The sequence below is a fragment of the Boleophthalmus pectinirostris genome, unplaced genomic scaffold, assembly GCF_026225935.1.
Source record: "Boleophthalmus pectinirostris isolate CB_2022bp ecotype Guang Dong unplaced genomic scaffold, ASM2622593v1 HiC_scaffold_5, whole genome shotgun sequence".
NCBI lineage: Eukaryota > Metazoa > Chordata > Actinopteri > Gobiiformes > Gobiidae > Boleophthalmus > Boleophthalmus pectinirostris.
The window spans coordinates 23,258,920-23,278,749 of NW_026571404.1; the positions used below are offsets into that span (position 1 = coordinate 23,258,920).

Sequence of the window (19,830 nt, forward strand, 5' to 3'; positions counted from 1 at the left end):
CAGTTTATGAGTCCAAAGATTATGGCCAAAGGAAGTTGACATTTTCTGCTAGCTCAGATTTTGACCACATCCCCCTTTTAAATCCCCCCAAAACATTTAAAAAGATACACCTAAATTTCACTTAGTTGATATTTCATATTTTTAAACATGAATTGTGTCAAGTTTGAACAAAATCCATGAAAGTTAAGATGACTTTTAATCCTGAAACCTGCCAGTTGGAATGGCCCTGCATTCTAAGGCAAAATGACAGAATTCTATTTCTGTTATAGCAGGTGACCATCTTGGGCTTAATTTGAAGCTAATAAATTGGGGAAGTTTTCTATTTAGCCTACATATGAAACTGTAATTCCATGTGTGTCACGATCAATTTGTCACAAGAGCATTTGTCTTTGACAATGCATATATATATATATATATATATATATATATATATATATATATATATATATATATATATATATATATATATATATATATATATATATATATATAATTTATAAATGGTCTAATAATTTCAAACTGAAATGCATAAACCCCCATAAGGCTATATTGTTATATTCGTCATCATGTCAGTATTCTTTGTTCCAAATTTCATGACTGTGACTATAGCACCACTTTTGAATATCACCACTTTTAACAGACTCATACCCATTCGGTCCTGGGACAAAATGAGGTGGCCTCTCTCTTTTATCATTATCTAGCATCATTATCCAGTCCTTGGAACTTGAGGGTTCTGCGAAATATCCTTGCTGTTCCTAGTACTGTACTTTTCTAAACTGAGACTGTCAGAAAACAGAGAGAGACTCTTTCTACTCCACTACATTTTTTTACAGAACTGAAAAGTTAAAGTATTTTTATTACTGTGCGAGACCAGATCTTCTGAATACCCAGTTTTTTGTTTGTTTGTTTGGGGTTTGTTTGTTTGTTTTTTTTGTTTGTTATTGTTAAGTTTTGTTTTGTTTTTTCAAATCACAAATCACAAAGCAGCACAAATCAAGTCAAAATCGCTACATTTGGAGTTTTATTAGAGCTCAAACTCTGCGCAAAATACTTTTACTTTTTTCATTTTTTTACTTGTGTAATAAAATCAAGTGCTTCTTCCTCTACTGAGGCTATGTAGCATTCATTCAAATGCAGTCTGATACTAATGTGGTGAATGAAGCCTATTTAAAAGCAGTGATGCAGGAGTTCATTGGGTTCTTACACTACCCTTTTGTTTAGGTCTTCTTTTTTTAAATTGTTTTGGGTAATGCATCTGGACGGTTTGCACACTGGAAACAAACATGGCAGATTTTCCTAATAATGCTTGTTTTTTAATGTTTCATCAGAAATTCTTTGAAGAAAATGTTGAAACCTCTTTTAGGCCAATATTTATGATAGGCTACAAGAAATCATTAAGTTAACAAACAGAGTTTAATAAAGGTATGCACCACACATCTGATTCTTGGTACCCCTCATTCTTCTCTGTCCAACACAAACCATTTAGGTTCAATAATATTACATATTTTGTTTTAAGAATACACAAACTGATGGGGATCAAAGAATCTAATTTCAATGGGATACATGCATATGTGGCCTGGTAAGCAGCTGGGACAACAGTGCAGACATAACGACAGATTGCATTACCAGAACCAAAATGGAATATTGAGGCCTATGGATTTATATTTTACATTCAAATTTAATTTCAGTAAATTATGAAGAAAACATTCTTTAGTCTGAGGGAAAAAAGATACATCAAGGTGTGACCTGTTTTCCAACAGACATTTTGACATGTCATTGCTGAAAAGTACAACTGGAGAGATAATAACATGTCCACTCCATGTGAGCAACAGGATACAATAGAAAAAGCTTTGAAATTCACCTAAATGGAATGAAGCCATTATTGTGACCATTGGCTTCACTCTTATTCCACAAAATCAAATTGACTGTTTTCATGTTCATGATACCACATGGAAAAATATCTAGAAAATATGTATTTAGAAGTTTTGTTTTTTTAAAGGCATGTGATTACATAATCTTCCCGAACATTCTAATCTGATTGGTCCCTTATGGGAGCAAGGCCCAAGTGCATCATGGGTGGGGTTTTGCTGGTTAATAGGGGCTAATGATGGACGTGTGTGTGTGTCTGTTGTACTAATTAACGTCTCAAGATGGCATTGTTGTATGTAATGTCTGCTGAGGGCCAGGAGGCAGGCCAAATGTATTTATGTCCTTAGTTCATTTAGGATGCTATGAAGAGATCTGGTGCACTAATTCAACTGAATGCCAAAAACAAGGCTTCCATTAGGGCTCCCTCAGAGACACTGGTTCTAGTTAATGTTTGTATCCAAAAGAGAGGTACGAAATACTAACAGGTTTTTGGAAACTTACTTACTAACATAGTTGTTCAGGTAGAAGCCCTGTTATTATCTGTCCTGCTTTTGGCAATGGTCCATCAACAGACCCTGGTGAGTTCTGGTTTAGAGACAGAGCCTGGTTCCTATGACGACAACCAGGATGTTTCTTAGACTAACCATATTATGTATTTCATGAGCACGATAACTCATGTGGGTCAAAATGTTTAATTGTGAAATTACTGATACAAATTGACATTAAATTTGTCCATTTATTTTGATATGAACATGCTTGAATATTGAATGTAAGTATTTGCTTGGTCATGGCAGCCTAGATATGTCAGAAAATATAATATGATTTACGTGAAAATAGATTACATTATGTTTATTTAACCTTTAAGAGTTTAGAGATGTAGTATAAATATAGATTAATGTGAGTTTTGCTGTTGGTTGTAGCCTTTCTGCTTTAAACAAATGAATGTCATTGTGTTTTATGTGGGGTCTGCTTACAAGGTTTCCTGTGTTTTAGCCACACTCACCTCATGCACACAAACATGACAGAGACAGAGTGAGGCCTCAGCGGGTCCCGTCAGGCTGCCATGAGTAATCTGCCATCATGGTCGTCACTCTGTAGTTCCATAATTGGATAATATGGGGCAGAAGAGGCACTCAGCAGTGGGCCAAGGGATTCCCTAACCACACATTGAGTTGTGATATAAAGGCTGCCCAGATTTTGTGATGCAGTCTGTTGTGTAAAAATGGGCGAAGCAGCCTCTATTAGCAATATCTTGTTTTAAAGCTGTTACTTTGGGGGTAAATGTAGATTTAAATTAATGACATGTGCTGTTACCAAAGCTGAATAAGACCATTTCTGGGTGTACTCATGCTACAGTTCCAGAGCCTCTGTGCCAACTGCCATACTGAATGACAGAGGCTTATCAAACTGAATGTAGTTGTGTTACATGATGGGGAAAGCAAAAGGGACAATTTAATAGAGCCTCAGATTTTTTTTTCACCAGAATGTTTTTTGTTTAATAACAAACATAAATCATGCAAATGCCTTTAAAATAAAACCCATTTAGTATTATTTTGCTCACAAAACAATTAATGAAACCATCACACATCTCTTTGGCAGTCACAATAAATGTGTGTGTATGTGACTTCTGGTAGTTCCCTTTGTCATATGGGGTTTAGTCAGTGCTGATGATCTCAGTGTCTCCAGCTTAGTGGGCTGAGTCCAGAAGTGACCTGGTCTGTTTCTGCTCCAAAGGAACGTCTCTGTCCTCGGCACATTCCATCAACATCATCATAATAATAACGCTGCTGATGTTTCCTCCATCAGCTTCCTGTTCCTGCAGGGATCTGTCTCCCATCACCACTGTCAATTAAACCAGCTCCTTCTCCCATGGACTTCAGCATAATCCAGTTTCTCCCTGGACTGATCACATTAAGGTTTGGATGGTGCCATCATGGTTTAAGGGCCAAGAGGAGGCGAGTCAACCACTGACAGACATGAGAAATGAATGACCCAGCGTTGCCACACAAGAAGATGTTGTCATGATAAAAATAAATAACATTTTATTTCAGTGCACAAGGACTTTCTGAAGTAGGCCATGTCATTTTTAAAGTTATGGTTAAAAGATCAATTCTGATATAGAAGTCACTGGTGATTAACATTTTGGAGACTGTGCATGTCTATACAGTGGCCAATATCACATATCAGGTGTTTTGCTGGTAAAGCATCAACATAAAAATCATTGGTTGAGCATTCAGGTCTACTAACTCCACCCACAGGTTGGTGGTGCTTGTGGAGCTATTCCAGCTCCCATAGGTGAATTCTGTCATTGTGTCCTTGGGCAAGTCATTTAACCGAGTGTCTGTGTACTCTGGTGTATGAATGTGTGTGTGTGTGTGTTTGTGAGAGAGAGAGAGAGAGAGACAGAGAGAGAGAGAGAATATGGGTGAGTGGTTCCTTAATGTAAAGAGCTTTGAGTGCCTTGAAGGTGTAAAAGTGCTGTACAAAAATGTGACCATTTACCATTTACCACACATACCGACCATAGGGCAGCCACAGAGGGCCCCATACAGGGATTCTTCATTGATGTTGGAAATGCACAATTGACAGTATCCTCTAGAATTATTTGAGCTTGAGACCACGACAGCTGCATTTGTGACATCTTATATATTTCATTGCAACCATTGCAATTAGTACATTTTTTGTTGATGGTAAACAACATCAGGAGACCCTTGACAACCTGACGGTTAAAGGTGCACAGTGTAACTTTTCTGGTGGAAGGTTCACCATCTGCTAGTTAGCACGGAGGTGTTGCTTTGTTTGGAATATACTGTATAGTAATAAAAATATCCATCATCCATTTACTCAGTAACATAGGTTTTTATTGACTTAAAAATGTGCATTCTTACTGTGAGTGGGCTGCCTCTCCACAGATCTGACATGTAACCTTGTCCCTTTGGTGTCACTTGTGTAATATAAAGTGTAATGTCATAATGTGGAGTATTCCAGACATTTCCATGGAGAAAAGCTGGTGACTGACCCTCCACCAGAAAAGTTACTCAGTGCACCTTTAAGTAATCGACTCATTTTCCACCATGGGCAGAATCAGAAAGTGCCTCACTGTTATGTATGTGGCAATGCCTTTTGTTTTAAACTCAATGCAATCTGAAAATAGAAGTCAGTGTTGGGCAAATACCCACCAGGATTCATATTGTACTGGTGTGAATCTGCATCAGCACATAGATACAGCTGAGGCAGATGGGGATTGATGTCATGACAAGACAATGCAGAAGATTAGACAATACATTTATAGATCTTTGCTCATTTAAACATATCCAGAGAATCAGTCTAAAATTAGAAGAAATTATATATGAAGACTGCATTGAAGTAGATGCATCACAAAGATAAAACTGTAAAATGTGACTGTAGTACCTATATTGGATAGCCTGTTGTTTTGTCCTTGGGCAATACACTAAAGGTGCACTGCGTACCATTTGTACTGAAGGGTCCACCACCTGATGTCTCCAAGGAAATGTTATTGCTTTGTCTAGAATGTTCCATAGTATATACCATAGAAAATTCCAGGCAAAGTATTTCCATGGAGACAAGCAAGTGGCAGACCATCTACCAGAAAAGTTGCACAGTGCACCTTAAACTATCTTGGGCCTTTGTGAAAGTGTTAGGTACATGTCTCTCAGTCAGTAATGCCATACACTAGTGTTTTGACATTATTGTCGGTTATCAATCTATTGCTATGTCTGGAATTTACTTTCTATAACTATCCTACTTAAATTCTCTGGTTAACTTTCAAAGGATGAGTCAACATAATCCTACCCCATGCAAGTTTATTCTTTAGAGTAATTAAGGCCAAAAGAAGAAGAAAAAAAACTTTACCGTAATCTCACCATGGGCCTGATGGTTTCATGAGCAATTGCCGTGACGGAAGCGGCGTGCCACTGACGTCTTCAGCCCTTGATCGAATCTGCGGTCCTCTTACGCGCCATGAGAAAACAGTGGGGTGTATAAATGCAAGGTGTGTTAAAGGCGGACAGAGAGAGAACGAGAAGCACCAGCGTCAAACCAACGGAGTGGAGCTATTAGGCAGTAGAGTCAGCACCTTGGACAGCACCAGCAAACTACGCTATCATAGCCCATCTGAGAACAGCCAAACTACATGTAAGTCTCTGAACTTTTAATGAATATAACTCTCACAGACGGGAAAGTGTATTAGATTGAGTCTGTTATTTTTCTGGAGAAGATACAGTTTGTGTCAAAACACGCACAGTCGATTTTTCAACATTTTACACAGTATTACAGTGGGATGGATATGATCGAACATATACTATTTCTATTAGTGTCTAAAATAGATTTTTATCTTACGGAAGCCTACACCAAAGATCAGCAACAGCAACACGCGCTGTTGCAGCCTACATATTTTTATTTTTTGTTGCTTTCAGTTTTAACTCAGTCTCAACATTTGGAGCCGCAATAGTTCACTGGACATGTGCTTTGTTCAAGACAAAATGGAGAATGTAAAACTGAATTATTTGTAAACTTGTTAAACTATTTTTCTTTAGGTGTAAAACAATGTCACAGCGGACCGGTCCCCAGCTGTTGCTTCTAATAGCCCTGTGCAGTGTGTTATATTCCCGCACCTTGAGTCTCCCATACGCGTCTATGAGGTAAGCGCACCAAGAAGCACTACACAAGAAACACTAAACACACAGCGCATGTATAGGTGGAATATTTGTGAACGAGTGTTCTGGTAGATTTTTGCATATGCACGCGCCCATCCAGAGACGGGAGGAGTCCAAACATCACAACTTGGAGATGCATCAAGTATTTTTTGGAAAAGCGCAATAGACTATATATTCATCTTTTAATTAGATTAGTTTGTAAATTTGACAAATTGTAGCAGGAGAACGTCATAAAATGTTTATGTGAGAAATAGGACTTGAAATAACTCGGTTTCTTGATATTGAGTTGCGCTTAAAAGGCGAGAAGAGCGCGGTTTGTCTAAAACGCGTTGCGAGCACATACTACCTTTGCCAGATCAGGAAAAGTGGGATGAAAAACGATGTTTTGTCTTCATTTAGACCGACGAGACACGCGGACGGTTTGTTCACCAGTGGATACAGTAAACTTCTGGGACAGCTGTCAGCGCGGAGATATCTGGAATCTCTCATCGGGAAGAGGGTCAGGTATGTGGCGTTGAATCGCTGTTGCGCGTAAAACGCAAAACTTACAGATACTGTAAAATATATGTCAAACTATTTTTCCTTTTTGTTGCGTTCTTTCAAGTCAAGATAATGTCTTGAAACACTTGGGAAAGAAATAATAATAATATGGCTTTAAAAACAACATAAAACCTCAATAGCCTTCATACATTTCATCCACTTATTTAGTTAAATAGCTATAGCCTGCGTTCATGGACGTGGTCTTGTTACAGTTATTCTTTTAAATATAAATATTTTGGTCCATGCACGCTGTCATGTTATCACATAGTAGACATCTGCAGACTTTATGACATTTACAAAGTTATTATCTGACGTTGATGGTGCATTTTGTAAAGAGCTAATCATTGTAAAGGTTAATTTATACTCTATGGCACAATGAGGAGGGGCAGCTCATATATACACACAAAAGAGCACAAATGAGATGGTTTACTCCATTGTCTGTGTACCCTGTGGCCCTGTGCAGTGATGAGCTTTTGGAGGAGCCAGTGAAGCGCCACACAGACGCTATCTTCACAGACAACTATAGTCGCTTTCGCAAACAGATGGCCGTCAAGAAATACTTGAACTCAGTCTTAACTGGCAAGAGGAGGTAAGAAGATTACCCATTACCCCACGCCATTACTGCAACTAATCAATTTGGAACAAACCATGACAAAAATTTTGTAAAGTTGTAAAAGTTCCATTCACATTCAAAGTTTCTGGCATAGGAGCACTATTTAAAAGCAATGAATGATGCAGCCCTATTTGACATGTTTTATTCCTTGGTTTAATTGTTCTGATTTAGCTGTGAAAGCTTTATGTACAGGCCCAGTAAATAGTGATGTTAATCATAGAGGCATTTGCTTTTTCACACAGCAAATGTGTCCCCTCAAACTGGAATCAAATCTCAAAAGACTGGAAAAACACACAGTAAAAATAGAAAATAGAAATACATGTTGTTATGTACTGACAGCCTAGAAGACCCAGTGAGCAGTGACTCCGATGAATCCAGGGGTGAACCCACAGCCTTCCAGGAAAGTTATGATGACCTTAACGTAGACCACTTCATCAACAACTTTCAGTTGGTACGCAGGTCACCCACTCCTGTACATGTGATTTTACAATGCTGCATGCAAGCTTTGTTACAACATTTTTTTTATTATCTTTCTTACAGCCACTTTGAGAAGGAGTCCATGTGAATACCTCAAGTCATCCTCATGAATCTTTATCATAGCAAAGGCAACGAAACCCTGGGGGACAACTGGAAATCGAATCAAGCGGCAATGTCGTGTGCTAACGTGATCTCTCTTTCTGCTGTATCCATTTTACATATCTGTTCAGACTAAATATTGAAAACTACTGGTCTCACTGAGCACCACATGAGCGAGTCACTAATCAGAACTGGACTGAGTTAAAACACAGGTTTACTGACATTGTTTCAGATGGCTGAAAACGTAAACATTTTTCGTTATTAGCATTATTAATTATGTAGAATGAATAGTGTTTTGTGTCTTCCCCTTACACTTAGAAACTTGGACAAATGGACATAATTTTCTCAAACTAATGCTTCCACTAACCTTTCTGTCCTTTAATTTCAGGACCATTTCCAGTTACCTGATGTCAGTTTGGGCCTTAATGGTAGAATTTTCGAATCTGGGATATGTATAGAGCTTGTAAAATACTACTACCATAAGAGATAAGTGATAATTGAGACATTTTGAAAGATTGCAAATAAGAAACTGACAAAAATATTCACAGTATAAGCATTACTAGAAATTATTAAGAGTACACTTTAACTCTGATGACTCAGATTGACAAACTCTATATACAAAAATAGGCAAGATTAGCATAGCGGTTCTAAACAGGAATGGCCCTGGAACAACTGGAAGATCTTTCTAGAATCTCATCAACTTGAAAATCAGATTGTTCCATAAAATGTTGCTTAAATTCTGAAAAGGTTGTGTTGGTGTGTTAAGGTGGCATGTTCTGGGAGCACATTTTGAAGATGCATTTAATCACTTTATACTGTAAACTATATCTGTGCATACACCTGACTTTAGTGCATAAAAAAATATGTCCACTACCTAAGAAATAAAAGATCTTGCTCTATTTTTCAAAGCTGAGTGGTTTTGTCTGGCTGATTGCTTTTCCCATTGGTAAATCTCTAAATAATTCACACAAAATGGTTTTTACTAACTGTCCCACAGAAGAAGATGGATGAGACTAGACACATATATGAGCTAAGCAGACAGGATAAGCACCATATGACCTTCTCTTCCTCCCCATGGCTGTCTGCTGATTGACATTAAGTTAGATGACACTGACGCACAAACATTAACAAGTAAGTGCACCATTAAAAGTCCTTTTAACTTTGACCTAACCTTGAAGGGAATACACTCCAAAAGACAATAATATCTTGAATTATTGAGATTGAATAATCTGTGTAATCATGTGTGTAATCAGCAAGTACAACGTTTAACGTCATATTGGGAAAACATAAATTTCAAGACCATGGAGAGTGTGATATTTTCTGAAATTAATTTGCATTTGTATTATACTGCTCTGTTATTGCATTGAGCTGTACATTTAATAGATGTTCCAATAAAACATGTTGCAAAAATTCAAACTAAAATATTAGGTACAGTTTACAGATCTGTAGACATTTTGGTTAGACTTTCGTACAGCCTCAGGTCTTTCAGCTGCTAGCTAATACAGTGGGTTGGGTGACGTTGCATCCACTGGCCATGCTTTTCACTGTTGTGTACCATTAGCAGACCTCTCGCTGATATAAAAGTCTCCACATCCACCAATGATCTATAATGGCTCCATAAGAGATTATGTTTACTGGCAAAATGTGAAAATGGCTTAAGCCTGTGTGTTTGGGTTTTTTTCTCTAAGTAAATAACAACTCCAAATAATCTCTTTAACAACTTAGAGTATCTTCAAGAGAGCTTCTATTCAGTTAGAAGTAACCATACTCAGGTGTGGAGAAAATGCTGTGAAGAGCCTTACAAATGAACATGAAAAATGTAATGAAGTTACAACACATCCATTTAAAATAGGACAGGGGGTCTGACATGGCTAATGGCTCCAAAGTGAGTCACGTTGTTTACAAGTGTCAGAAAACCTTTGATTTGACTCATAAATGTCATAAGCAATGCTCCTACGGGCCATAATGAGGGATTTTATAAATAGAAAGAACATGTATATGTTCATGGACACCATATAGGACAGGATTATAGGGTGATTTCAAGGCTCCTGTGCTGTATGCTGAAAAGTGTCACTGTAATATTTGATTGCACCTCAGTTTGTGATAAGGTTCACTCTTTTAAAGGGGTCACCCCTTTGATAGCGTGCTTGTCAAGTCACTGCAGATCTTAGTTTTACTTTTAAAATATGTATATATATATCACAGCTTAAGCACTTTTGATGTTTGACCACAAAGTTTAACATTTATAAAAAATGTTTAAAGTGACATCTATTGGAGAAAAAAAATTGTATGTGAATTGTAATGGTTCATGATGAGGACATATTATGACACCATCAAAGACTATCCACATTTAAAATCACAATGTTTAATATTGGATGGCTGTTATTGGGTCAGACACATATTTTAGGGGCAATGGTTTTATTTGATTGAAATATTTCTTGTGTTGTTTGAGAGCAGGTCCTCTCCCCCAGACCTGTGTGATTGCGGCTGCTGTTGGAGAGGCCTCACTCATTAACTCTCATCACTGCTGATCTTAATGGACCAAACAGAGTAAAAATAGACCTGGAGAGGTTGGCAACCTTTTAACACCAGCCACAATGTGTTTCTATGTATTAATCCATATGTTTATCAGTGTGAAAATGTATTTAAACATGGTGAATTTGAGTCCTATACTTAATAATAGCCCAACTGTAAAGCTTAAAAATACATAAAACAATAAAACTAAATTTATAGGTCTGTAGATTTTAATCAAATCTCCAAAGTTTCAAACTCCAAGTTCCATGGCATTACAACCATATTTCTTGCTCCAATTGAAATTAATAATTTGGTTTTAGATACTGGTAATATCTCCTGTTCAATTCCAGACTGACACTAAAAATGTAGATTTTCTTTGACCTAACCTTGCCATGACATTGCCATAAAAGTGTGGGATGTTAAAAACTAAACATCCTGTCAGTTGTAGTATATGAGACAAATGAGAAGAAATGGCTTTGACCACAAGCATTAGCTCCTCAAATGGTAATAGCTGCACTTAAAGTATCAGAGAGGTTTGGAAGTGCATATTTTATTTTATTTTATTTTTTGAATTTCGGTGATGATACTGAACAATTTGCTGTATCAAATATGGCTTCCAAATTTTGGTTCAGTCGATATCCTGTTTGGACAGATAAATTGATGTAATATGACTTTACTGGCTGTAGTTGGCCCAGAAAGACTCATAATATTTGAATTTTTACTTATACAAAGTTGTTCTGTCATTTCCTCAGAAATAAATCTCAGCTACATAACACATTTGGATTAGTTTTGTCTCATGTTATTTTTGTTTAAAGGAAATAAATGCTCTTTTTAGACTCTGCTGTGATATTGGTTGATATCAGTGTCAAAGTGTATTTTGGCAAAGAATGTTAGAGAAATCATAGTTGAAGAGACAGGTAGTCAATTATATTAACTCAGGCTCTTAGTGTCACATATAGTCCAAAATCCCCTATCCTATGCTCTGTTACAGACACCTTACAGACACAAAAACTCTTTAAATCTATATTTGATTTACTTACTGCTAGCTCAAGAGCAATCTTTACTGGACATTTTCTGACTGACAAGTTAAATGAGCCATACAGAGACAGTCACTCTAAATCAAGATCCTCAAATAACACACGATTTAAACCGGATGTTTTGTCTCCTTAGGCTGATGCGAATGACAAATACAGAAACTGGGTAATCTAAAAAAGTTTGAGAATTTATGAATCAGAGGCGTAAAGAGGTAACCTAAAAATAGTGCCAGAAGTGCGGCGTCTAACAATTAAGAGGTTAGACAAGACACAAGACTAGGCAGTCAATAAATCTCCCAGATAAATCAAATGGTCAAGAGGATAAAGGCCACAGTGCAGATTAATCACTGGGACACATTTGGGGGTTCATTCAGTGCTGAAGTTCCTTGGAGATTCCATGTCAGATATTTTAAATAGACAGAGGACACATACTAAAGGATGTTTCTGTAACAATTCGAATATAGTCTGAGTTGACCAATAACTGACTTAAGGTAAAAAAAGAAACAAATAAAGGCGCACAGTGTAACATTTCTAGTGGGAAGATTGTATATGTTTAAAGTCATACTATGGAACAAGGCAATAGCATCTCCTTGGAAACAAGTAGCAGACACTCCACTAGAAAAGTTGCACATTGCACCTTCACAAAGCAGTTGGTTCAGATGTAGGACTGTTACTTTGTAAAATATACATTTATACTACTCTTGTACAAATACTCATTACAATGGGGCTTTAAAACTTAACTGACATTGCACATTTGAGTTGTAGTTAAATTTAAATATTTTTTCCTATTCATTCCTATTAAGTTAAAAAGAAAAAGTAATAAATCTGGAAAATAATCAGAATGAAGAAGAAAGTACTGAAGAGGTTTGTATTCTGGATCCCAGGAAACTGACAGCTAACAGAAATATGGATGGAAATTGAATGAAACATCTTCAGGGTCAGACTAGACAATGTTGTTTCCAAAAGATAGTGGATATGTGGAAACAAACAATTAAATTTAATTAAAATAGAAAACTACACCTTCACTAAAAGCACAAATAGAGTAAACACTGCCCTCTTGTGACATTTCAAACATGTTACAACTTAGAATTCAGTCATTTCCTGTCATACGCACAGCTGTAAGAAGGAAACTGACAGGAGTCAGTATGTGAAAGATCTGTATTTACACAAAGTATAAATATAGTAGAAACAGACATCAAGATTTATTTAAAATGGATAAAACCATATAAAACTTATTTACATGTAGTAATAAAATATATAGCAACAAGAATTGGTCTGCATTTTCTTTTTTCAGTTAAAATCTTTTTAGGAAAGTCCATTACTCACTAGGAGTATTCACATTTATTGATTGTCTAAGAAAGTGCTTTTTCAGTCTTTGTTTGAGAAGTCCATGAATGTTTTGAAATGGATCTTAGACTCATTTTAACGCTGTACTTTGGCAACAGTCTTCAGTATTAGAAAGCTTGCCGGACAAGTTCCAAGTGAGATTTGTCTAAAAGCACATTTTCATCCATCAGTTCTTTCACAGGCGCCGGACATTTCTCTTGCTTCTGGCACTTCCTGGGAGAAGAGTGGAGCTTTTGGATGTGTGTGAACGCGGCTGCACCACCCTGCAGGGCGTGGAGCCATGAAAGGCCTCCTGACAGCCCGTGCAGAAGTCGAACAGACAACTGGACCTGGTGCATGTCGCCCTCTGAGCCACTCGTGAGTGTGTCGCTGGGGAACCACAGCGTTTACAGGGACGCAGGGACTCATACTGCTTCAGAGTGCTAGCAGCCTAAAGAAGGAAACATCCAAGTTACAAACCCATCCTAAAATGTTAAAATTATGTCAAAGATCAGTATGCATCAATAATTACCTCTACATATTGACTGAAGCGTGTACAGTTTGGTGTTTGGGCATTTGATGATGAATTTCCTTTATTTCTGAAGCTTTGGAGTGGTGCAGGGGAGAGCTGAGAGGATGAGCTGGAGGAGGCCAAACGCTGCATACTGGACAGGACGACTCTGGATACACCCACATCTCTGGTTAGACCAGAGGCCAATCTCTGAGAGAGTTCAGACTCCTAAACAAACACAAAATGGTCAAGAATATAATGATACTGCATAATGATATTGTTCATTTATTTGATGTTTAAAGAAATTAATATTTTATGAATACATCCAATAATTTCAGTGAGAATTGCATTTACTCTCACCTTCTCCAATTGCTGACATCTCTTCAGAGCTGTTGAATCTTCATGGATGATTTTTCTCCATGTCTTACTCACTTTCCTGCAACTGAAGAATATAAATGTTTTCAGTAAAGTTGAGAAACAGTTTAACATATTGCTTACCTCATTAGCTGCTTTAAATTACCTGATAAGGTCCATGTCTCCAAGCAAGGCCAGAATCTGAGCCAGAATGCATCTCATGTTTCTGGACAGCAAAGATGAAAACATATCTATATGGTCGACGCCCATATGACCTCCAATTACCCGATCTAAATTGTGATCTTCTGCTACCTTTGAGATGATGCTCCAGTCATACCTACAAAAAAATAATAAGTTAAACATACTGAGGAAAGGAATATTGACAGTTTGTAAATATTTCTGTCTAAAATGTACGCAATACCTTTTATTCTTTTGAAAGCTTTTTGAGAGTTTCTCGCACACGACCTGATTAAAATTTAGTATTGGCAGTTTGGAGTTATGGAGGTGGTCAGCAGGTGTGGACGACATTGAGCATGTGACATTTCTCTTCTTATGAAAGTCTGTCGGAGTGAAGAGAGACTGAGATGTGTTTGTCTCTTGACATTTGATTGGAGATGGTTTGGGTGTAACATGTTTGTCATCCTCTTCTTCGATGCGACTGTTGTGCAGAGAGAGATAACCACTGTCCTCCAGACCTTGGTCCAGTGTTTTGTCATGGTCCCTGCTAACAGCATTTTCCTTGTTGTGGACAGCTCTTGTGTAGTCGTTTTGGGAGTGCACTGTGGTCACATCCACAGTGGGTAAAGGGGCTTTGAAAACAATAGGCTCCTTAACTGGGGAGGCATGGAGCTGCATTACTTTGCAGTCTACAGCAGAGCTTTTACCTACAGTGTTGGGCCATGACGGCTCATAGCTGGGAACCTTCATGTTGGCTTTTTTATGGCAAGTCATATTCCCTGAGTTACGAATCCCTGGAAAGGAAAAACATGGGGTTTAATCTGGTGAACAATAAAATTAAGACCACTTTAGTTACAATTTAGTCTCAGCCCAAAGAAGAAAGCCAAAGAAGAAAGCATAATTTAATAAAGACTCTTTTTTTAGTGTATTATCATGACTTGGGAGTAAGCACTGTTCAGACATTCACAAATTAATATTTGGCGCGGTATACATTTGGCGGATATGTAAATGAGATCCCACATCCTCATGTTGAGCCTGCTGTGGGAAGAGTATGAAACACATCAAAAGCTGTGTTTCAAATATAAAGTCGGGTTACACTAATGGTCTACGATGAGCGTTTGGTGAAATTCTACAATCTAAATATTTGGTGAGGAGTTGTGACATTTAGGCGGCAGTGTGTAAACCACGTAACGTAAATTTACGTCAACCAAAATATCAAAGAGTTGTACTTAAAGAACTTCAAAACGCCAAACAAGGAGTTGTTGTGTGTTGGTAGATGTTGGATTTTGTTAGATGTGAAAATGAATAAATACGAATTAATGGAAAATTTTAAAAACTAATCGACGCCAAAAGTAAAGCCTACGATACATGCATAGCACAGCATAACTACATATATTCAGTGGTCTCTTACCTGATAACACTGTGCAGCTAATCCACTAACTTTTCCCTCCAAATGAGTAAGAGAATGAACTAATTCAGCTGATGTCGACTTCGCCTCTGGAAATCAATTGAAAAAATCCGCCAGTATGAGGAACTCTTTTAAAATCCGTGCGCAAAAGGCGCAAACCAATCCCTTTGCGTCGTTTTAATTTTTTAGCAAATGGGGGATAGTTTCGTAAACACGCTGCTGGTGACGTCAACGCGCACTCGGCGTAGTGCCGCCGGTTTTCTCCTTTTCCCTCCTGATCTGAAATGTAGTAGATGTGTATGTAGTATATATACTTATTTTTATAGATCCATAGTAGTATACTATGTAGTCTATGTACTATACATTTTGCAGTGTGTAGCAATGCGTGCCTTTATATTATAATCGTTTTCACATTATCAATAAACATGTTATTATAAAATCGCTATATTTTTGCATATACAGCAATAGTTCATACTTTAATTGTGTTTTAATTAGGCTACCTTTTTTCTGATAGATTATTCTACATTTGTGTGCAAGCCTTAAGATCCAGCACCTAATTATATTAAACGACAGTTATTTGAGTGAAAATCTGAGGTAATTTGCCTAACAGAGGCGACTCTTGGGGTGGGGAGAAGGCTTTAGAAGCTTGCACTGTGGGAAATAACACCTCAGCGTGGAATTTGAAGAACCTATCCGTGATAACCCAACCACTGAAACCCCCAGATCTGGCTTGGTGTAAACCGTAGGCATGTCACATGAAACTAGATACACTGTGCCGTGAAGGTTCAAGCTATCTAGGATCATTATAGGCCCTGTAATGTTGTATTGTAAGATGTTTTTAAAGTGCTGAAAGTCTGTAGTAGTACGAAAATGTCGGCTAGGTGCCAATGTGATGATTCCAATCGCATTTGCAAGTCTAACATTTAATGCTGACTGTATCCATGCACAAATGTAGATGTTATTTTAGAGAAGCAGCAGAGGCACCCCATTCTACATTTTTCTGTGAACCAATAAAGTGGGGGCGGTAACAAAAAAAATCTTGTTTTAGTTGTTGCAGAAAGTGGAGTTTAACATATGCTGCATTAAATTTCCATGTCCACTGCATTAATCAGATTTTCTTTTCCGATAGAGGTCAGTCCCTGCTTAATAAAGCAAAACGTGTTTGCACGCACTGCGCATGCGGAGTGCATCCAATATGTCAGCGCCCTTCAGCAACCTGGTAAATAGAAACGTATTTGTGAAACGGGCTTTAATAACGGAACCTGATTGTGACAACAACGACGTGAATATATTTAATTTTATCTTTTATCTTTTTGTCGGTAATATTGAATTTAGAAAGTTGTAGCACACCCAAAAATGAACCCAGACAAAATCAGAAAATAGCTCACTTCCATTATATTCTTGAATTGTTATGTAAAATATATTTAAAATTGCTCTATTAAGTTTCTCTGGACGTCAGTTGCTCCATTTATTTTGTTGAAAGTAGTTTTAGCGATTGTAAAATGGTTTGGAGAAGTTACCCATCCTTATTTCAAACACTCAAGCTTGTATTGAAGCCTTCATTACAAAATATACACCGTGAAGTGTACAGGAGAAGAGGGTTTTTAGATGGGCGGTTACTGCATGGTATTGTTTTTAATGGGATGTCCAAGAGAACTCTAAGTACCACTGCATCACTACTGGGGCCCAAGGTTCTCTCCCTGGAAGAGATTTTTGCCAGAACATCCCTCCAAGACTATCTCAAACAGGTGGAGAATGAGTACAATGACTGTTTAAATGCAGTCAACAATAATGAGATAGAAGAAGGAGAGGAAGAGCAAAGAGCCAAGCGAACCAAAGTGTCCCGCCTCAGTCCGGTCATACAGAGCATCAAAGAACTGAGGGCCAAAGAAGAAGAGATGGCAGAAACAGAGGTTCTGCTCAAAGGTGAGTGAGGCAGACCAATGGTTCTATGTCACAGATCCTACAGAGACTTGTAAAAGTACCATGAGACAGGTGTGAAGTTTCACTGTGTTTTACAGATGAAGATCAAACACTCAGACAACTGGCAGAGCAGGAGAGAGAAGCCTGTTTACAGGACATTCAAGCTTTCAGACAAAAGGTAGAAAGTGACCACACAAGTGTGAGAGTAATAAAACACTGAACAAGTTTACATGCACATTAAAAACCAATTAACTGATTTCTGGACCTTTTAAAATTATTTAAATGACATGACATACAAACCACACAATCTGATGTGAGTAATCTGAGGGACCATGATCAGAAAAAAAAACTAACTCCAAAAATCTGGTAATAATCAGATTTTGAGTGTGTGTGTAACTGCAGCCACCGTAACACCCAAAATGCATTATCAGATCCTGGATCTGCTGATACCAGAGGAGGATGCAGACCTCACTGACCTAGTCCTGGAAGTCACTGCCGGAGTAGGGGGCCAGGAAGCTATGTTGTTTACTGCTGAGGTAAGAACATGCTTATGCTATCTATATATATATGAATGTTTTCAAAATAAATTACATATTAGTAGTAATAATGACACTGATTTTTTTTCCAAAGGTGTTTGACATGTACCAGGGTTTTGCTCACTACCACAGCTGGTCTTTTGACGTCCTGGAGTATATGAGCAGTGATTTAGGTTAGTGGCAGTGAGGGAAAATATGTGTCCTCTTTTAAGTTGTTCTAAATAACAATAATGAAATATATAATAACACATTTCCACTTTTAACTTGCTTCATAGGAGGGGTGCGCCGTGCTTCGGCCAGTGTTAGTGGTGAGCAGTGCTATAAGAAAATGAAGTTTGAGGCGGGGGTCCATCGAGTACAAAGAGTTCCCAAGACAGAGAAACAAGGACGAATGCACACCAGCACTATGACTGTGGCTGTACTACCACAACCCACTGAGGTAAGTGTTGTATAAAAACATTTAAGAGTTCTAGAAACATGAGGATCACCTTTGAGACATTATCTGCCTCCATGAGTATGATCATGTACTATGTATGTATGTACTATGACATCTGCTCTTGTGTGTCTGTAGATCTCTTTCAGCATAAACCCCAAAGATCTGAAGATTGAAACTAAGAGGGCAAGTGGTGCAGGAGGTCAACATGTCAACACCACTGACAGTGCAGTTAGAATAGTCCACATGCCCACAGGTAAATCCATAAACACTGGAGTCACTGTGATAAGTCAGTTTTTATGTATGTATAACCCTTTACAAAATGTATCTTTCCTTTTTAAGGTGTCGTTGCAGAATGTCAGCAGGAAAGGTCCCAGATAAAAAATAAAGAAACAGCCATGAAGGTCCTTCGAGCCAAGCTGTACAGTATGAAACTAGAGGAAGAGACCAGCAAACGGTACCAGCAGCGTAAAATACAGGTGAAACTATTTGGGTGGAATACGGGAGAGTATTTGCTAACTTACTATGTTTATCAGAGTTTTTGTGCTTTCTTAGGTTGGCACAAAAGGTAGGTCAGAGAAGATTCGGACATACAACTTTTCTCAAGATCGCATAACTGACCACCGCATTGGCATGACACTGCATGACTTAAAGAGTTTTCTACTTGGAGAGGATCTATTGGATGAGATGAATTCATCACTGCAAGACTTTTCAAACCAGGAGGCTCTCTTAGAACTGTTGGGAGATAATGATCAAGGTTGAAAATGCATCCATTGGATATAGCTTACATGGCCTATTCATTTGTTTATCTTAATATAATTAATAAAAAATGAATTATATAAAGTAGGCCTATGTGCTTATTTAGCCTGGCTTGTAAACCATAGAAACTACATTACCCATAATGCACCAATCTTTCCCAGGTTGATTAATGGAGTCCAGAATCGTCGATCTGCTTAGCGCTCGTACTCGCTTTCTCTTTCTCACTACTGTATCGCATCCTGCCCATGATCCTGCCCGAGCGCAACCCCTAGCTAGGCTTCAAAGGAGTTAGCTGCTTTTTTGTCGAAGCAATCTCTTTTATCCATAACAAAAAGACGCCACTTGGCCGTAAAATATCAAAATGTTCGTAAATGTGGAAATAAATACTTTTCGATTTTGTCTACCTTAGACCCTTGCGGCTGAACGGATTTAAGTGATTTTGACAAGAGTCTCATCTGTTTTGTTTCTAAGGGAGATTTAGACAAAGCAGTCAGATGTTGTTGGACCGCTTGATCGTTCGCGGATCTCTGGCGTTTTCACATCTGGCTATGAAGCTGGACTGTCGATCTGCCCAGGCGTAA

The 19,830-nt window shown here is 37.9% G+C and overlaps 3 protein-coding genes across 3 annotated transcripts; 2 read left to right on the forward strand and 1 right to left on the reverse strand.

Annotated features, from left to right (window-relative positions):
- Positions 1 to 5,921: 5,921 nt before the first annotated feature.
- vip (vasoactive intestinal peptide) lies at positions 5,922 to 8,323 on the forward strand. Its single transcript, XM_055162787.1, has 6 exons — positions 5,922 to 6,024; positions 6,426 to 6,530; positions 6,945 to 7,049; positions 7,549 to 7,674; positions 8,038 to 8,149; positions 8,239 to 8,323. Coding segments are annotated over exons 1-6 (459 nt in total). The 5' UTR covers positions 5,922 to 6,022; the 3' UTR covers positions 8,248 to 8,323.
- A 4,639-nt stretch (positions 8,324 to 12,962) lies between these two features.
- fbxo5 (F-box protein 5) lies at positions 12,963 to 15,752 on the reverse strand. Its single transcript, XM_020921486.2, has 6 exons — positions 15,602 to 15,752; positions 14,435 to 14,984; positions 14,180 to 14,350; positions 14,020 to 14,101; positions 13,681 to 13,887; positions 12,963 to 13,599 (listed from the first exon to the last, which is right to left on the reverse strand). The coding sequence occupies exons 2-6, from the start codon at positions 14,962 to 14,964 to the stop codon at positions 13,345 to 13,347; spliced, it is 1,245 nt and encodes a 414-aa protein (XP_020777145.1). The 5' UTR covers positions 14,965 to 14,984; positions 15,602 to 15,752; the 3' UTR covers positions 12,963 to 13,344.
- Positions 15,753 to 16,758: 1,006 nt separating this feature from the next.
- mtrf1l (mitochondrial translational release factor 1-like) lies at positions 16,759 to 19,830 on the forward strand. Its single transcript, XM_055162603.1, has 9 exons — positions 16,759 to 17,524; positions 17,620 to 17,699; positions 17,953 to 18,057; positions 18,152 to 18,230; positions 18,333 to 18,496; positions 18,629 to 18,746; positions 18,833 to 18,969; positions 19,046 to 19,247; positions 19,721 to 19,830. The coding sequence occupies exons 1-9, from the start codon at positions 17,101 to 17,103 to the stop codon at positions 19,828 to 19,830; spliced, it is 1,419 nt and encodes a 472-aa protein (XP_055018578.1). The 5' UTR covers positions 16,759 to 17,100.